At 47.6% G+C, this 18929-nt stretch overlaps 1 protein-coding gene across 3 annotated transcripts in view; it reads right to left on the reverse strand.

Moving 5' to 3' along the window:
* Window positions 1-18929, reverse strand: part of GRIPAP1 (GRIP1 associated protein 1) — a 241335-nt gene that overhangs the window by 212079 nt on the left and 10327 nt on the right. For 2 of the 3 annotated variants that reach the window (XM_083593147.1, XM_083593145.1), the window contains exons 7-18: window positions 18506-18729; window positions 15815-15862; window positions 15641-15672; window positions 15260-15307; window positions 13002-13101; window positions 11916-11993; window positions 6632-6724; window positions 6027-6161; window positions 5017-5112; window positions 2545-2757; window positions 286-399; window positions 58-135 (exon numbers count right to left, since the gene is read on the reverse strand). In XM_083593147.1, coding sequence (XP_083449273.1) covers window positions 58-135; window positions 286-399; window positions 2545-2757; window positions 5017-5112; window positions 6027-6161; window positions 6632-6724; window positions 11916-11993; window positions 13002-13101; window positions 15260-15307; window positions 15641-15672; window positions 15815-15862; window positions 18506-18729 — 1259 coding nt within the window. The remainder of the gene's footprint in view (window positions 1-57; window positions 136-285; window positions 400-2544; window positions 2758-5016; window positions 5113-6026; window positions 6162-6631; window positions 6725-11915; window positions 11994-13001; window positions 13102-15259; window positions 15308-15640; window positions 15673-15814; window positions 15863-18505; window positions 18730-18929) is intronic. The other variant, XM_083593146.1, reaches the window with a different exon arrangement.

Here is an 18929-nt window from a genome sequence, read left to right on the forward strand (position 1 = left end):
CCAGAGTGGATCACTGCCATTTCTCCCAATTGGGAAAGCCCAAAATATTTCCTGTACCTGCAAGTCAGCCACATGCTGCTCCTTACAGACTCGCATGGCCTCTGCGTGCTCTTGCTGATGCTTCTCTATCAGCTCCTGGGAAAGAGGATGGGAACAATCAGATCCCTGGAGCAGGACAGGAAGGCTTGGGGCAGGAACCAAGCGTTTGGGTCCTACTGGCCCTCTGGTAGGGTACGCCAGTTCTGCCCTGTGACATGTCACTAAGGGGAAGGGGGGTCCAGTCACCTCCGCCTCTTTCAGCCGCCGTTCAAACCAGCCCTTTGTGCCATCCATGGACTGTATTTGGAGGCGCAGCTCTTCCACAGTTTGCTGCATGGACTCCAGTTCCTGACTGCGCACCTGAAGGGTAAAGAGAAAGGGATACAATCATAGAATTGGAGACTTGGAAGGGACCCTGAGAGTTATCAACTCGGCAATGCAGGAATCTTTTGCCCAGCGTGGGGATCGAACCCACGACCCAGAGATTAAGAGTCTCATGCTCTATTAACGGAGCTATCCCAGATGCAGGCAGCAGGCCCAGGGGAATTAGCGCAAACTAAAGACGCGGGTGGCGCTGTGGGTTAAACCACAGAGCCTAGGACTTGCCGATCAGAAGGTCAGAGGTTCGAATCGTCGCAACGGGTGAGCTCTAGTTGCTCGGTCCCTGCTCCTGCCAACCTAGGAGTTCAAAAGCACGTCAAAGTGCAAGTAGATAAATAGGTACTGCTCCGGCAGGAAGGTAAACGGCGTTTCTGTGCGCTGCTCTGGTTCACCAGAAGCGGCTTAGTCATGCTGGCCACATGACCCGGAAGCTGTACGCCGGCTTCCTTGGCCAACAAAGCGAGATGAGCGCCGCAACCCCAGAGTCAGCCACGACTGGACCTAATGGTCAGGGGTCCCTTTACCTTTACCCTTAAAAATCAGCACAGAAAACAGGTACTGGGCCTTTAAGGGCAGTGTAGAGGAAGTGAACACGCTACCATTTGCTAACAAAATGGCCATCTCTATCACAGGTGAGCAAGGGAAGGGGTGAAAGAAAGGCCGTATATTTGTTTGTTTGTTTGTTTGTTTATACATACATACATACATACATACATACATACCCCGCCCATCTGGCTGGGTTTCCCCAGCCACTCTGGGCGGCTTCCAACTGAATATTAAAAACAATACAGCATCAGACATTAAAAACTTCCCTAAACAGGGCCACCTTCAGTTGTCTTTTAAAAGTAAAATAGTTGTTTATTGCCTTGACATCTGCTGGGAGGGCGTTCCACAGGGCAGGCGCCACTATCGAGAAGGCCCTCTGCCTGGTTCCCTGTAACCTCACTTCTTGCAGCGAGGGAACCGCCAGAAGGCCCTCGGAGATGGACCTCAGTGTCTGGGCTGGATGATGGGAGTGGAGACACTCCTTCAGATATACTGAAAGGGGAGGAGGTAGGCAAGACGCCTCTGGACATTTTATGTACAAGATTATGCCTCCTGTGGTGAGCAGGTGGCAAGTTTTGCTCCTGTTGCAACAGGAAGAAACTTTACTTTGAACTTTGGGGCAAAATGTCAGGCATTCACTTGCAGTGAGGGGGTAAGAATAGGTAGTATCGAGGGACACTGCTGGGGCAGGAGGTAAATCTATCCCCCCCAGCCCCCCCCAAGTCTGCCCCCAAGTTCCTGGTCATTCTAGAAACTGATGCTGGCATGAAATAGAACCTAGGAAGTGGCTTTTGAAAGCAAAAATGTACAGCATTACAAAGGACTGTGTGGCCTTTGCTGTGCATATTCTCTCACCGCAACGGCATTGTGAGGCAAGTCAATGCTTTTCAAATTTAATAATAATAATAATAATAATAATAATAATAATAATAATAATAATAATAAAAAAATTATTTATATCCCACCCTCCCCAGCTGAAGCCGGGATCAGAGCGGCTAACAACAGTAAAAGTAACACAGTTTACATAAAATCACAATCTATTAATTGAAATATACATTCTAAAATCAATTCATTCTAAAATCAGTTCAGAATCAAATTAATGGCAACCATTGGGCTAGAGTTCTATGAAGATTACCAAAGGAGGGGGGTCAGACTGTGCCTTGGCCAAAGGCCTGGTGGAACAGCTCTGTCTTGCAGGCCCTGCGGAAAGATGTCAAGTCCCGCAGGGCCCTAGTCTCTTCTGACAGAGCATTCCATCAGATCGGGACCACGGCCGAAAAAGCCCTGGCTCTGGTTGAGGCCAGCCTAACCTCCCTGTGGCCTGGGACCTCCAAGATGTTTTTATTTGAAGACCGTTAAGGTCTTCCGTGAGACATACCAGGAGACATACCAGGTGGTACCGTAGGTACGAGGGTCCTAGGCCATATAGGACCCTCGTACCTACAGATGGAAGGCACAGAAATTCAGCCTCCTGAAAACCTCAGCTCTCGTTGAAAGAAGATATACTAAGGTTCTAGTCCTTAAGACCTGAACATGCCCATCTTGATGGGAAGACACCCAAGCTCCTTTGACCAGTACCTTCTCCTCCTTCAGCTGGCCACGCAGCTCATCCTCCTGCCGTTTCTTGTGCTCATGCAGCTCCCTCAGCTCCCGCTCATATCGCGCCCGCACAGCGAGCACCTCTTTCTCGTGCTGCAGGCGGAGGTTGCCCAGCTCTTCCTTGTGGCGCCCCTTCTCCTGCAGGGTCTCAATGGCCATCTCATCTAGCATGGCCTTGCGCTTCTCTGCCGTCTAGAAAGCAGGCACAAGTCAGAGCAGTCTTATGAGACTGATATTTTCTAATTTTTATGGTTTACCACACATTGTAATAATAATAATAATAATAATAATAATAATAATAATAATAATAATAATAATTTATTTATACCCCACCCATCTGGCTGAGTTTCCCCAGCCACTCTGGGCAGCTCCCAATCAAGTGTTAAAAACAGTACAGCGTTAAATATTAAAAACTTCCCTGAACAGGGCTGCCTTCAGATGTCTTTTAAAGATAGGATAGCTGCTTATTTCCTTCACATCTGAAGGGTGTTCCACAGGGTGGATGCCACTACCGAGAAGGTCCTCTGCCTGGTTCCCTGTAACCTCACTTCTTGCAATGAGGGAACCGCCAGAAGGCCCTCGGCGCTGGATCTCAGTGTCCAGGCTGAACGATGGGGGTGGAGACACTTCTTCAGGTATACAGGACCGAGGCCGTTTAGGGCTTTAAAGGTCAGCACCAATGCTTTGAATTGTGCTCAGAAATGTACTGGGAGCCAATGCAGATCTCTCAGGACCAATGTTATGTGGTCCCGGCAGTCATTCCCAGTCACCAGTCTAGCTGCTGCATTCTGGATTAATTGCAGTTTCCGGGTCACCTTCAAAGGTAGCCCCACGTAGAGCGCGTTGCAGTAGTTCAAGCGGGAGATAACTAGAACATGCAACACTCTGGCGAGACAGTCCGCGGGCAGGTAGGGAGTACGAATTGGAGTACTATTTTGTATCATGCAGCATTTCAGACTGATGAAGCGTGTAGCGAAACCTGTAATATATCCGGAGAACAGGTCTCCTTTTGCCCACTTGCATTATTCTCACCAGAGTGGTGGCTTTGATTTGCCTTCCTGTGACTGATCCATGCATACGGCTTTGTGTTTCCAACTCAAGACCCATTGAAGAACATCTCATCCAGTTCAATCTTTGAAAAACAGCTTTGAAAAATTTCTTCATACTCTCCAGTGTGCTACCCTTGCCATTGTGGCGGCACAGGGTTGCCATTCTGTGACTGGACTTACGCTACTTGTTGAACGGTTCATTTATCCAGTCTATATAACGTTTATTGCACATGTAACTTGTTAAGATAGAGTTGTACATTTATCCACTCCATGTTTACAGTAACTCCAGGCCTTGTTTTGCACATGGCACCTTAGTATGTTTGTTGCTTGAATGGTTACAAGTCTATCTCTATTCTAGCTATTAATCCAGTAAATTTGGTTTTATACTTATACGCCAGTTTTTCAAGAAAGCCTGGAAACCAGGCAGAATTCAGTAGGCTTTCATGAGTCAACAGGAACCACTTTAGTTCACCGCAAGTTCTCAAAGCTACCATTCCTTGCCCGACTTCCCCTTCTCCCTTGTCTTTCACTTTCCTCCAGTCCCATCAGCTGTGGGTTTTCAAAATGCTTAGGATCGGATGGAATCCAGTCTGTGTCTTGTTTAAGGCAGGTAACAGGCTGGTCGTATCAAGAGACAGAGCCAAACTATTGTTCGGTGTTCCATGCATGAGCAGAGCTGAGCCTCAGACCCACAGAGTCACTCCTCCCATCACAGACCTGGACATTTCTGGAACTGATCTCTTACTTGCCTTTTGAAAATCAGAATTCAGGGCAAAATATGGTTTGAGGAAAGGGACGCGGGTGGCACTGTGGGTTAATCCACAGAGCCTAGGACTTGCCAATCAGAAGGACGGTGGTTTGAATCCCATTGCTCAGTCCCTGCTCCTGCCAACCTAGCAGTTCGAAAGCACGTCCAAGTGCAAGTAGATAAATAGGTACCACTCTGGCGGGAAGGTAAATGGCGTTTCCGTGCGCTGCTCTGGTTCGCCAGAAGCGGCTTAGACATGCTGGCCACATGACCCGGAAGCTGTACGCCGGCTCCCTCGGCCAGTAAAGCGAGATGAGCGCTGCAACCCCAGAGTCGGCCACGACTGGACCTAATGGTCAGGGGTCCCTTTACCTTTATGGTTTGAGGAAGCCATAGCATGCCATATTCAGACACAACAAGCCAGGTTTTGCTGATGATTGGAGTGGGTGTCAGTTCAGAAACCCTGGTGCAAAGGGGGGAGGGAAAAGTCACACACAAGCCTCAGGCTCTGTGTTCTACACCATAGTTTGAAGTTACATCTGAATGTGGCCAGAGTCCAAAGTGAAGTGGCGAGTTTCTTCAGCTAAACTGGGTGCCAAACAGAATTAAATCCACTGCCTGCCCCTCCCTCCTTCCTGCCCCCAAACTCCTCACCTTTCTGGTTTCATCAAGGTCTTGTAGCAATCTCTCCTTCTCCTGTCCTATTTCTTGTAGCTGCTCCAGGAGACGAGTGTTGGCCCGGAGAGACTCCTAAGGGAGAAAATTAAAATGGCTGTAGAGCAAGGCCCTTCCCCATCCCCCAAGTTATTTCCTCAGCACCCCAATTCTGTCACAGACCCTCTTAGGCCTCTGACAGAGGGACTAAAAACATCCAAGAGCACATCACTGAGAATAGATTTCCCGTAACACATTTCGGCCCACCTTACAAGGCTCTTAGAAGGATTACTGAGATCAGCTACATGATGCACTTTGAACACTCATCTGCCCCCCCCCCCCCGCCGCCACCACAAGCACTTCATGTACATGCTAAGAACTGTAAATACCCTTTTGTGCTCACCATCCAAGTTAAGAGTGAAAAAAGGGTGGAACTTTTTCCAACATGGGCAAACGCAACTTAACCAAGTCATTTTTGTTAAGTAATCCCTCAATATACTTCAACCACCGTTTTGCACCCACCACCTAAAAACAAGTTAGAGACGAAGTCCAGCACCGAAACGTTTCATCTGGAAACAGAAGGAAGGGTGGTGAAATGGAGGGGGAGAGAAAATTGACCAAGCACCCAAAGGAATAGTTGAAAGCAAGGAAAAGTCGAGGCGGTGGAGGGGAACGAGAAGCAGGAAGGGGTACTATAAAGAGATAAAATGAAAACAGAGGAGAAAATTAATGTCATGGAAACAAACATTTGGGCAGCGAAGCAGGACCCGAGCCTTCTTTCTACCTTCTTGTTGTCGTTGCAATCTGAACGGCGAATGTTCTAAAACTGGCCATTTTTGCATGCTGTGCCCCAAGGGTGGTGGGAGGAAGGAAACGCAGTGTGCTGAGATGTGCTTCTTCCCTCCCCTCCTGAATATGCAAAGTGGGCCAGCTGACCCCTGTATGATGCAGCAGACTCCCCTGGGGGCCTCTGGAAAGGCCTGTGAGGATCAACAGCACCTTGGGCCTACCTGCAGCTGAGTGTTGAGGTCCTCCCGCTGTGCCGCCAGCACCTCCTTCTCGCTCTGCCGCTGCTGCAGCTCGGCCCCCAGTGCCGCCACCTGATCTCGCATCAGATTCATCTCTTGGGTCTTGGAGGTCTGTATCTACATGGTGAGAGAGGGGGGGAGCAGGGGAGAGGGAAGGCTTTTTGAGGAAACCACAGGATGCCTTGTAGACTGTACACCCACCCAAGTCACGCTTGGCCTTCTGGGATCTGGAGGGCCACAGGTTCCCCAAGAGTTCCTTGCCAAGAGGGACCGGCTGTTAAACCAATCTGGGAATTGTGAGGGGAACAGGGGTCTCCTAACAACATGCAGCACTCTTAACAAACTACAATTCCCAGGATTCTTTGGGAAGCGGTGACTGTTTAAAGCGGCATGATGCTGCTTTTAACTGTATAGTGCAGATGGGGCCTCAGAGCTCTGGAGTTGAAAATAGGGTGTGTGCACATGTATGTGTGCGCACGCACGCACACACCTGTTAAAAATTGCCAGCCTTAGCCTTTCCCATCCCCGCTTCCGCTGCCACCCTATACCACTCTATTGAGCGCTTGCATCCACAGAGGGTCTGGTACCTGTTCTAACGCTGCCAGATTGGTTCTCAGAGCATCGTTCTCAGACAGAATGGTCTCAACCTGTTCCTGGCTCTCCGCACTTTGGCAAGCAACCTGATGCCCGACGAAGCACAGGATGGGCAAAGGATAGGGACCAGAGGGAGACAGGGAGAAAGAAAGAAAGAAAGAAAGACCAAAGCAGGAGAAAAAGGAGAGAAGGGATTAAAAATACAAAGCAGAACACGGAGGCAGCAGTATTGCAATAGGGGGTTGTTGCTGCTTTTAATAGAAAAAAGCAGGTTTCCTTTGCTTTAAAACCAAATGAGGAGGGGAAATCAACAAGAACTGCAAATTTCAAAGAGACCAACAAAACAAAACAGGTTCCGTACACATAGTTATTGAGACAAGGCACTGTTATTAAAGACTCAAAATAAGCACAAGACATATTTAGAAAAAGGAGGAGTGTTGATAAATGCAAATGAAGAGGGGGAGGGGAAACCTCTTTGGAAGAGAAGAGGCCTAAGAAAAGAAACGTGAAAGCAAAACACAAAGGGGAAAATATCGCTGGATGGTAAGATGGGAGGAGTCGAGAAGGAGGTTATGGAGGGGAGCTGGCAAGCGCGAGGCAGGCCCTCCACATTATGGCTCAGGGCCAGGGCATCTGCTTGCCTGCAAAGGTTCCAGCTTCAATCCCTGACCTCTCAAGTTAGGGCTGGAAAATCCCCTGTCTGAAACCCTGGAGAGCCATTGCCAATCACTGCAGACAAGAGTGAGTGATGTGGACCAGAAGTGTGACTTGGTATAAGGTACCTTCCTATGTAGGGAGCGGGTGACGATGTGGGTTAAACCACAGAGCCTAGGACTTGCCGATCAGAAGGTCGGCGGTTCGAATCCCCGCAACAGGGTGAGCTCCCATTGCTCGGTCCCTGCTCCTGCCAACCTAGCAGTTCGAAAACACGTCAAAGTGCAAGTAGATAAATAGGTACCGCTCTGGCGGGAAGGTAAACGGCGTTTCCATGTGCTGCTCTGGTTCGCCAGAAGCAGCTTAGTCATGCTGGCCACATGACCTGGAAGCTGTACACCGGCTCCCTCAGCCAATAAAGTGAGATGAGCGCCGCAACCCCCGAGTCGGCCACGACTGGACCTAATGGTCAGGGGTCCCTTTACCTTTAGCTTCCTATGTTCACCCACAGTGCCTTGGGCACTCTTAAACTCGGGTGGAGTTAGAAGACAGAGGGTCTGGACACTGAACTATGAACAGGGTGGATAAAAATCAATTTTTTTATTTAAATTGGATTGTTTTGATTTAAATTGGATTTTTTAAAATTTAAATTGGATTTTTAAAATAAAATGCTTTCGGAGGAAAAATTTTTCTAAAGGAAGTTTTCTATTTAAGTTACATTATAGTCCAAAGGCTATTCATCAGGAAATAAGGATTTGTTTTAAGTTTTTCATGTGTGCTAAAACTCAGTCTAAGTTTGTTGTTGTTTTTTAAATCGTTTAACCATATCAGTTAACAAACATGGATACATATGCTATGTTATTGTTTGTTAAATATATTGTTTAAATTGTTATTACGGAAATGATTATTTTTTTCCTTCCAATAAAATACAGCAGAAAAGTTGTCCAAATATAAACAGTTAACCTCACAATAATTTCATAATTATCTGTCTATGTATTTCTAATAGTATAACCAAATCAGTAATTTTGGATATAACTGTAAAAACTACTCTGAAAATTTATTATTCCAAAAATGAAACCTTCATCTGCTTGTAAATATTAAGATTATACCAGCAAGAATACGTCTTCCTGTAAAAGAATGGTTGAAATCAAGTCTTACTGACTAGTGATTTAAATCAAGTCTACTGACTAGTGATTGAAATCGTGATTGAAATCGATTATTTAAATCAAATCCACCCTGACCATGAACTCTGTGCTCCAACTGAGCCCACAGGCTAAACTATGCAGTAGGGATAAGGAACCTGTGGTCCCCAGGCAGCATGGCCAATGATACAGGAAGATAGGAGTCTAGAGTCCAGCAACCAGTAGAGGGGCACAGGTCCTTCATCCCTGCTACAGAGGTCCCCAGGACACCGGGCAGCCCACACCCCAGAGTCCTCTTCAGGAGAGCAGGAATAGCTACGGTCACTGCCAGGCAGGCTGGAGTCTGGATTGGCCTGAATAGGCCATGGCTAGGAGTCTGGCTAGCAGTTCAAAAGCATGCCGAAGTGCAAGTAGATAAATAGGTACCACTCCGGCGGGAAGTTAAACAGCGTTTCCGTGCGCTGCTCTGGTTCGCCAGAAGCAACTTAGTCATGCTGGCCACGTGACCCGGAAGCAGTACACCGGCTCCCTCGGCCAATAAAGCGAGATGAGCGCCGCAACCCCAGAGTCGGTCACAACTGGACCTAATGGTCAGGGGTCCCTTTACCTTCAGGAGTCTGGCTAATTGCCTTTCCCTGATAAATAAGGCTGAGCCTCCACCTGCTCTGTTCCACATCCTGACTCAACCCCCAACCCCACACCTCCCAGTAACCTGAGGTTAGAAAACAAACCCTCCAGTTGATTCCTGACAAAATCACCCCCTGGCCCAGATCCCCTGCCAATAGCGCTCCGCAGAAGAGGCACCCTGTACAGTTTTAATAGGCAAGTCATCTTCTAAGCTGGTCCAGATGGATTGCATAAAACAATCCAGATGGCTCAAGATTAGTGAGCTAGTATCTACTCCGTTAGAGAAGGGAGAAAACTTCCAGGATTTACTATGCCACTCTAACCAGTAGCGGAAATCCTTCAGGTCCTCCTCCTCTCTAACACAACAATCAATTTCAACTCAATCATGAAAAAGAAAAGATACCCAAAGCAAAGCTTCTCTTTGCGCGCTCTCTCTCTCTCTCTCTCTCTCTCCCTCTCCCTCTCTCATATGAGCCCCCAATTCAACTCTGGGAAGGATGCGGGTGGTGCTGTGGGTTAAACCACAGAGCCTAGGACTTGCTGATCAGAAGGTCAGCGGTTCGAATCCCCGTGATGGGGTGAGCTCCCGTTGCTCGGTCCCTGCTCCTGCCAACATAGCAGTTCGAAAGCAAGCCAGTGCAAGTAGATAAATAGGTACCACTCTGGCGGGAAGGTAAACGGCGTTTCCGTGCGCTGCTCTGGTTCGCCAGAAGTGGCTTAGTCATGCTGGCCACATGACCCGGAAGCTGTACACCGGCTCCCTCAGCCAATAAAGCGAGATGAACGCTGCAACCCCAGAGTCGGTCACAACTGGACCTAATGGTCAGGGGTCCCTTTACCTTTAACACTCTCTCTCTCTCTCTCTCTCTCTCTCTCTCTCTCATAAGAGCCGCCAATTCAAGTATGGGAAGCCTAGGGGCAGATCAAACTAAGCCCCAGCAGTTTTTCAGGCTACATCCAAAGCTACATGCTCCACAATCCTGTGTTTGTGCCACACAGACTTTGAAACTGGTCTAGAATTCAGGATCCTGAGAATCACAGCTTTCCTTAAAAATAAAAACCTGGGTCTTTAGACTGTAAAACTTGGTGTAAAAGTATATGGGCAATGACTGGTGAAATCTCAAAAGCTGGAGATGGATTTCCAGTGGTTAGTGTATGATAAGTCCAGTGCAAGCAACTTGCATGGTGGGACATACACTGAGTCCACACACCAGGAAAGCGTCCCCACCATTCACTGCAACCAAACGCTAACACCAGATTTGAGGTGGGCCACTATACAAATTGGCACACTCTATGCAAGCTACAAAATCCAGTTTTCCTGGTACAGAATCTGAGTTGTACCTTTCTAGCACACAATTTGTATGGGGGGCACTAGATTACTTATATCCTCAATGTTATAAACTTGCCCTGCTCTGTAGCTTTTACACATTTCTACATTTCCTGCTCTGATTTTAGAACATGAGAAACGTAGAATGCACCATGAAAATGAACAAGCAATGGGATTTTTAAGATAGATGTAAAACATCCTTTGAAGGAGCTCAAGATGGAGGCGGGAGGAAGTGAAATTCAACATTTAACACAAGAAATCCCCTGTGGGCATTACAGTTCAGAAAACAGTAACTAAAAGTAAAGCACAATCCTTTAGAGGGGAATCCTCTCTCCAACACAATTCACAATCAGCCAAATAGCAGATTGCCTCTCAAAGGTATCCCGCATGGTAGCGGAGGTTTAGGATCAGAGTTTTCCTTCTCCTATATGGGCTTTCTTCTCAGGTTGAAGAGCTCCAGCACTTCCCTCTACAGCATGTGCAGAAACTGCCTTCTTGACGATTGGAACCACTATTGTGCTTTTCTGCTCCATCTGCCGGAGACCATTTTTCTTTCTTTTTTACATTTCAATAATTTTATGATCATTCTAACATTTCAAAACTTGACTTCCTTCCCCCTCTTTCTGCAGTTCCTTAAATTTATTTTTTATTTTCTGCATATCCAAATTAACTTAATTTACTCATTTATTCATCTACTTTAAATATATACTCTTATAAAACGGCAGGTTATTACAATAATCCCACCAATGTTCTTATCCGTTTACAATTTATTTGTAAATATTCAATAAACCATTTCCATTCTTTTATTAAAAAGTTCGTTATCTTGATTTCTTGTTTTTCAGGTAAGTTTCGCCATTCCTGCATAGTCCATAAGTTTTTGTATCCATTCTTCTTTTGCTGGGACTCCTCCTTCTTTCCAGAGCCTGTCTTCACATGCAGGGCAAGTCCCTAACTCACCAGGGCTTTGAGACTTTTTAAATAATAGTAGCAATAATATTTTTATTGTTTATATGCCACCCATCTGACTGGGTTGCCCCAGCCACTCTGGGTGGCTCCCAACAAATTTTGGGACCAGAAGCAAAATTATGCAAAATACAGGACACAGAATTCCATTCTCTTGGTGTCAAATCTGGCTGCTTCACAAGGAGTTCTGCCCTACCCATCCCAGCAAAAAAATAAAATAATTTCTTACCATAAGACAAAGATACATGTTCAAATGGAGAGATTATTTACTCTGCATAGACCATGGGTAGGCAAACTAAGGCCCAGGCCCAGATCTGGCCCAATCACCTTCTAAATCCAGCCCGCCGACAGTCCGGGAATCAATGCATTTTTACACGAGTAGAATGTGTCCTTTTATTTAAAAGGCATCTCTGGGTTATTTGTGGGGCATAGGAATTCATTTATTTCCCCCCAAAAAATATAGTCCGGACGCCCACAAGGTCTGAGGGACAGTGGACCAGCCCCCTGCGGAAAAAGTTTGCTGACCCACAATAAAAGGGAGGGTGTGTGGCAGAGGGAACTCACTTGGTCCTGGAGAGCCTGCAAGGCCACCTCATGCTCTTTCCGACGGCTCTGCAGTTGGTCCTTTAAATCTGAGAAGCCCTGTGAAGCGAGGAACAATCTGATCAAGCAGTGAGATTCAGGGGAAGATTTCACCAACATACCAGTCACCGATATACAGGTGGTTCACCAATAAGGACTATGTAGATAAGGAGGAATCTGGCTCACAGCAAAACAGACAAGAGTTATGATATATTGTAGCCTTTCCCATTTTAATGTTGTTGTTTTTAAGGCTGTTCTATCTGGGCTTATTTATGGTATGTCAGTCATAAAAAAAGGTAAAGGACCCCTGACAGTTGCAAATGACTCTGGGGTTGCGGTGCTCATCTTGTTTTACTGGCCGAGGGAGCCAACGTTTGTCTGCAGTTTTTCCGGGTCATGTGGCCAGCATGACTAAGCCGCTTCTGGCAAAACCAGAGCAGCGCACGGAAACACCATTAACCTTCCCGCCGGAGCAGTACCTATTTATCTACTTGCACTCTGATGTGCTTTCGAACTGCTAGGTTGGCAGGAGCTGGGACCGAGCAACGGGAGCTCACCCCGTCGCCGGGATTTGAACAGCTGACCTTCCGATCAGCAAGCCCTAGGCTCAGTAGTTTAGACCACAGCGCCCCCTGCCTCCCCTATGTCAGTCATAGCTCTCCCCAAACCAAGGAATTCTATGAACTGTAATTTAGTGAGATGCTAGGAATGTTCTGGTGGAGATCCTCAGCTTCCTCATAGAACCACAAGTTCTAGGATTCCTGCGGCAGTTCATCATAGCGATAAAGATACACCTTTATCCATGCTAGGCCACAATTATGCCAAATGTAGATTTCAGAACTGAGGATGGGGTACGTGGGTGGAGAGAAACAGATACAGAGGTGAGGGGCTAGGCTGAGCTTTGAACCCAGAGCTTTCAAACACTTCTATCAACAGGTTTTCCACCTGAAGAATTAAAGGCCCTGAACTCTATTTCTGAACCATGAGGGGCAACCAATGAACTCGTGCCCTGAGCAGAGCTAAAACTGGAGCTCATCCCTTCCAAAGGAAGGGGAGAGCAACTCTTACCTGGTTTGCTGTCTGGAGCTCCTGCTGCAGCTTCTGGTTGCGAACCTGCAGGGATTTGAGTTCATCCTCCTTCCGCTGTTGGATCTCCTCAATTTTGGTCCTGAAAGGCGGGCAAGAGGGCTTACTAACAGAGGGAAGGGGGTTCACCAAAATGTACCCATTTTCCCTCTCACTGGTAATTCTCACAGCCATTTCAATCTCATTTTCAGCCTTAACCTCTCTGACTACAGCATGTTGCCCGGTTGCGGTTCAATATCGTGCTGCATCACTACGAGTGTCCTGTGCTCTTTGCATTACTTGCAACATGTAGTTAAGCTGCCTTAAGCACTCTTCTCAGAGTGGAAAGTCAAGGTTTAAAATGGGTAAATAAAGCACAATAAAATATGGGTGGAGCTGGGAAGAACACAACATTTCCTGGCACAGTGCAATGCAGGAAGTTCCTGGGCTTCCTGGGTATGTGCCCATGTGCCTTTGCTCCAGCCCAACCAGGCATGCGACGCAGCTCATTCCACCCATTGACTGGCCCTCACAAGCTCACCTTCCAGGTCCCAGCCTGCCAGGCTACAAGCAATGCCACCAGCCTTTTGTGGTCTTCTGCTGGTCAAGGCTGTAGCCACCAGCAGTGACTTCCACCACTGCCTACTGCTCACTTTGCCCCTCCAGGAGTCTTTGCTCCACCCCAACACCCAGGGGGCTTTCTGTGAACCAATAGAAACAATAATAATTTATTATTTATTCCCCGCCCATCTGGCTGGGTTTCCAACCTGTTGAAGGACCTGTTGATGGCATTTTACCATTGTACTGTGGAGAGTGTATTAACTTATGGTCTGTGTGTGCGGTTTGGGAGCTGCACAGCCAGGGAAAAAACAATGCTGTCCAGGGTTGTAAAGACTGCAGAGAGAATAACTGGGTGCACTCTTCCCACCTTGGATCAAATCTATGCTGTCAGGTGCCATAAGAAAGCTGCAGAGATAGCGCAGGATAGTACGCACCCTGGAAATGATCTCTTTCAGCTTCTGCCTTCTGAAAGAAGGTACAGGGTTATAAAGACCAGGACTAGCTGCCTGAGAAACAGTTTCTACGCAAATGCAATTCTGGTTCTAAACGCAGCATAAGAAATCTCTATAGTATATTGTATTTTAAAATGGGGTTTCAGAGTTTTTAGGGGTTTTTGAATGTTTTATGTAGATTTTCAATTTCATTGTTCTGTATGGGACAATGACAATAAAGATATTGTATATCATATACAGTGGTGCCTCGCAAGACGAAATTAATTCGTTCCGCAAGTTTTTTCTTCTTGCGAGTTTTTCGTCTTGCGAAGCACGGTTTCCCATAGGAATGCATTGAAAATCAATTAATGCGTTCCTATGGAGACCGCTTGCCAGGCTGGCGGTGCGGAGAAGGGCTTTTCTCCCCACCGCAAGCCTTCAGGACAGGTCCGGGAACAGAGGGGAAGGCGCGCAGCGCTTCTCCTCTGTTCCCGGGGCTTGCGGTGGGAGGAGGGTTTTTCCTCCCCACCGCCAACATTCAGAACAGCATTCTGAATGTTGGCGGTGGGAAGGAAAACCCTCCTCCCACCGCAAGTCTTCAGGACAGCCATCCGAAGGCTGGCGCGGGGAGAAGGTCTCTCCGCCCCACCGCCAGCCTCCTCCCGCCGCCAGCCTTCCAAGCAGCCTTCCGAAGGCTGGCGGTGGGGCGGAGAGACCTCCTGCCGCCGGCAGCCTTCAGAAGGCTCCTCCGAAGGCTGCCGGTGGGGCGGAGAGACCTTCTCCCCGCGCCAGCCTTCGGAGGAGCCTTCCGAAGGCTGCCGGCGGCAGGAGGTCTCTCCGCCCCACCGCCAGCCTTCGGAGCAGCCTTCCAAAGGCTGCCGGCGGGAGGAGGTCTCTCCGCCCCACCGCCAGCCTTCGGAGGAGGTCCGAGGACAGTGGGGAAGACGCGCTGCACTTCCCCGCTGTCCTGGAGATTTCCCTATGGGCTTTCGTCTTGCGAAGGAAGCCCATAGGGAAATTCGTCTTGCGAAGCGCATCGAAAAACGGAAAACCCTTTCGTCTAGCGGGTTTTTCGTCTTGCGAGGCGTTCGTCTTGCGGGGCACCACTGTAATCATTGCGTCTGTGTGTGTGTCAGCACAAAGGCAGATGCTCTAGGACAGGGTTTCTCAAACTTGGGAACCACTAGCTAGGGATAATGGGAGGAGTAGTCCAAAAACAGCTAGAGACCTAAGTTTGGGAAACCCTGCTCTAGGAAGCTCGCTCCATACCTGCTGTCATTGTAGAGAGCTTCCTTTTCAGTCTGAAGCCGCAGAAAGCTAAGAAGGGGGGAGGCAAGACAGAGAGAAATGGTAAACACATGCATCAGGGTAGGTTTCCCAAAAGAACACTCTGTCCTAAACACAGCAAGAACTCCCCCCACAGTATTTTATGCTGTTGAAGTGTTATATGAGAATATATAATAAAGATATGCATATATATAAACCCAAATCAAACCAGTTGCAGAATGACAGATTCCAGATTCTACAAAGATGCAGAACAGACCCGGCCCTGCCGGTAACACTCCTGCGTGTCAATGCCCAATGACAGGAAGCACACTTATTAGTTGGGTGTGGCAGAAAGTCCTGACTGCTAGTAAGAAAGAAACTTACCTCTCCTGTTTCTTCTTGAGCTTCTCAGCCAGCTGAACAGGAGAGAGAATGGGTTGTGAGTTCCCAATGGCAACCATGATCGCCCCTCAAAAACATCCATGCCGCCCACCCAAGCCACTTCTCCTGCCCTCAAGAAGTGGAAAGCACACACAGGCGTTTACATCTCCTCCTTACCTTGTTGAGTTCTTGCTGCAACCGAGACATCTCTGTCGTCTTGCATGCCTACAGGAGGCAAAGAAAAGCACACATTTCTCAAGGGTTCAGAGTGCTTCTCCTCCCTCCCTCTCTCTCTCTCTCTCTCAGAAAACCCTTCCAGCACCCCTGCCAGATAGGTCTGCAACAGCCTTCATAATCCAGCTGTGCTGGCTGGGCTAAGGGGAGCTGTAATCCACAACATTCGGAGCACACCTGGTTGGCAAAGCCTGGTCCATAAGGGAACAGGTGGCTTAGTGCAGCAGCAAGAGAGGGGCATGACTTGTGCTCTTCATTTCCACCACCAAAAAACTAGGGCTGACTCAGGGGTGAAATCCCCAAAAAGGATGTTACTTTTTTTCTGTATGCCACAACAGCTGCGAGAATTTTATTAGCGAAGAACTGGAAGAAACAGGATTTACCAACTATCGAAGAATGGCAGATGAAGATGACAGACTATATGGAACTTGCCGAACAGACTAGGAGACTCCGAGACCAGAGAGAAGAGACGGTGGAAGAAGATTGGAAGAAATTTAAAGAGTATTTGAAAATATAGAATAGTTTTAGAAGTGGATATAGGCTGTACGGTTAGAAGTAGAACATAGTGTATTTTAAAATAGTATTACTTGTAAGGGATAAAATGTTAAGATTTTTATGGTAAAAGTAAGTGTGATTAAAAATGCTTAAAAATTATGATATATGTAAACTGCTAAAGATGAGGTAAAATGAAAATCAGATAGGGGGTACTTGGGGAAGCTCACCTAACAATGTTTAGGAAAAATAAGGATAATACAAGAATTAGTTTGTATTGTCTGTTTTTCTGTTTGTGTTGTTGTGTTATAAAATGAATAAAAAAATTTGAAGGGGAAAAAAAAGAAACTAGGGCTGACTCAGCCCCCAATATAGACAAATTCATAGAAGAAAGGGCTATCAGCAGCTTCTAGCCACGATGGCTAAGCTCTGCCTCCACTGTTAGCGGCAGTCGGTCTCTGAAAACCAGTTGCTGGGAATCACAAGCAGACAGAAAGGTCCCACTTTCCATAGACCTCTGGTTGGCCCCTGTGAGAACAGGGCGCAGGAGGAAGTGCGCAACAGCCGGGAAGAAATACTGAATGTCTTGTAGCACCCAGATCAGGGCCAGCTCCCCTGGAGCCCAGTTGGCACAGGGATGCTTAGCCAGGGAGTAGATGACAGAAAACTGGAGAATGCCTAATCTTTTCCCTTGGTCAGCACAAGGCTTGAACAGCAGCCCTCGGCCCAGAATCCCAAGCTCCCCGCCATGTCTTGCTGGGCTCCCAACATGCTCTCCAGCAAGGGTTTTTTGAAGGGAGACCAGAACTGGGTTTAATTTGCTGAGCATCTGAATTCCAGAAGGGGGTGCAAAAGAAAAAGCTCTCCTTGCGGGGGGCCACTAGGGGGCGCATTGGAAGATGGCCGACAATACCATCTCTCCGACCCACACGGGGTAATTAAGAGGCTGTTATGGTAGTAGGCAGCCTCCCTTGTTGCCCCAAGGAAATGGGGAACACTGCCCTTGCCTGCTGTGCCCATAAATCACCCCCTAATTCGAAAGAAGGGGGTGAGGGCCCTAGGCAGAATGCCCCAGTGTAGACCTTGGCTCTCCTGGACGCTGTCTCTGATCGCGCACTAGTTGCAGCAATTTGGAATAATTAATTACAAAAGAAGCAAATGCACATATTTCAAGTGAAGAAGGGGAGTGAAGTCTGCTAATTTAAGTGACCTCTGCGAAAGAAGACGACGGGTTGAAGAAACAGGAATATTTTACGATGAAGATACACCAAAGGCTGGGTATGTTGACAACGGGACTGAATGGGGGGGGACCTTTTTTACTTTCCTTCTATGTGATTTACAAGAACCCCTCCTCATTAGAATCGTCGGTTGAACTGACCCAAGCAGGATGATTAAGGTCTGTGTGGAGATAAACTTTAACCAAAAGTATGCTTTATGGAGATCGAGAAGCAATAAGAGCTTTTGGAATGGCGCAAAAATTAATTCGGAGTCGCCATCTTGCGAAAGGATTTATAGCCGAGAGAAGGAACAGACTTGTTTTCAGACTGCATTCTTGGTGAATCTCCTCAGAGGTTTTGAGAAAGGAGGCAGATTGGTGAAGATTAATGACGCTAAGACTGTTTTGATGTATGGAAGTGATGTTACATGGAAAACGTCTGGATATGGCTACTGGATAAAAAATAATAATATCCACGCAGGATTACAAACTGTCTAACCAGCTTGTGGAGACTATCAGAGGTCACAAAGAGAAAGGAAAAATATATGAAAATAACAACAAGAGATGTGGAAAAACAAGAAGAAAGGACTGGATAGTACTGTGAACATCATAAGGTTAGATTTGTGGACATTAAAACAGCAGTAAGAAGCAAGAAGTTGATTGGATCCCCTTCAGAACTTGAAATATGGGTACCCCCAACAAAAATTTAAAATTCGGCTGTGTAATTTGGAATTTATGTAATTTGGTTTGATTTGATGTGATTGGTCGGTTAATAAAAAATTATTCTAAAAGAAAAAAGAGAAAGAAACAGCTCTCCTTGCAGGCTGCTTTTGACCAGCTCAAGCTGCCGCTCCTTGCTAGAAGCCAAAGGCTGGCAGGAGGACAGCAGCAGCACCCAAGGGTGCCTCCTCCACACGCCCACGCACCTCGAGGCTCTGCAGCTGCTCCTTCAGGAGCCGTTTCTCCTCCCGCTCTGTCTGCCACTTCAGTTCCACCTCGGACAGGAGCTGCTGGGAGGTGCTGCTGTCAGCTGCCTGCGGCTCCGAACCCGCCTGGCCGGCAGGAGGAGACTCCACGGAGGCGTCGCCCTCCCCGCCACCTCGGTCTTCTCCCTGCCGGGCCACTTCCTTCTCATAGCGCTCCTGCAAAGCTGAGGAACGAGAGCCGCCGCTGTGGGTCCCCAGATTCAACCCAGATTGCCTCCAAAGCCCTGCCCGCATCTCAACCAGTGCCCCTTTGCCCTGCGAAATTATTATTTGAAACCAGCCTTTTGAAAATGGTGCCAAGCGCTTTGCCATCGCTACAGTCGTGGGCCTGAGAAAGACTGGCAAGACTCAAGACCACCCACTT

Source organism: Podarcis filfolensis (genome assembly GCF_964270895.1).
Source record: "Podarcis filfolensis genome assembly, chromosome: 17".
Taxonomy (NCBI): Eukaryota; Metazoa; Chordata; class Lepidosauria; order Squamata; family Lacertidae; genus Podarcis; species Podarcis filfolensis.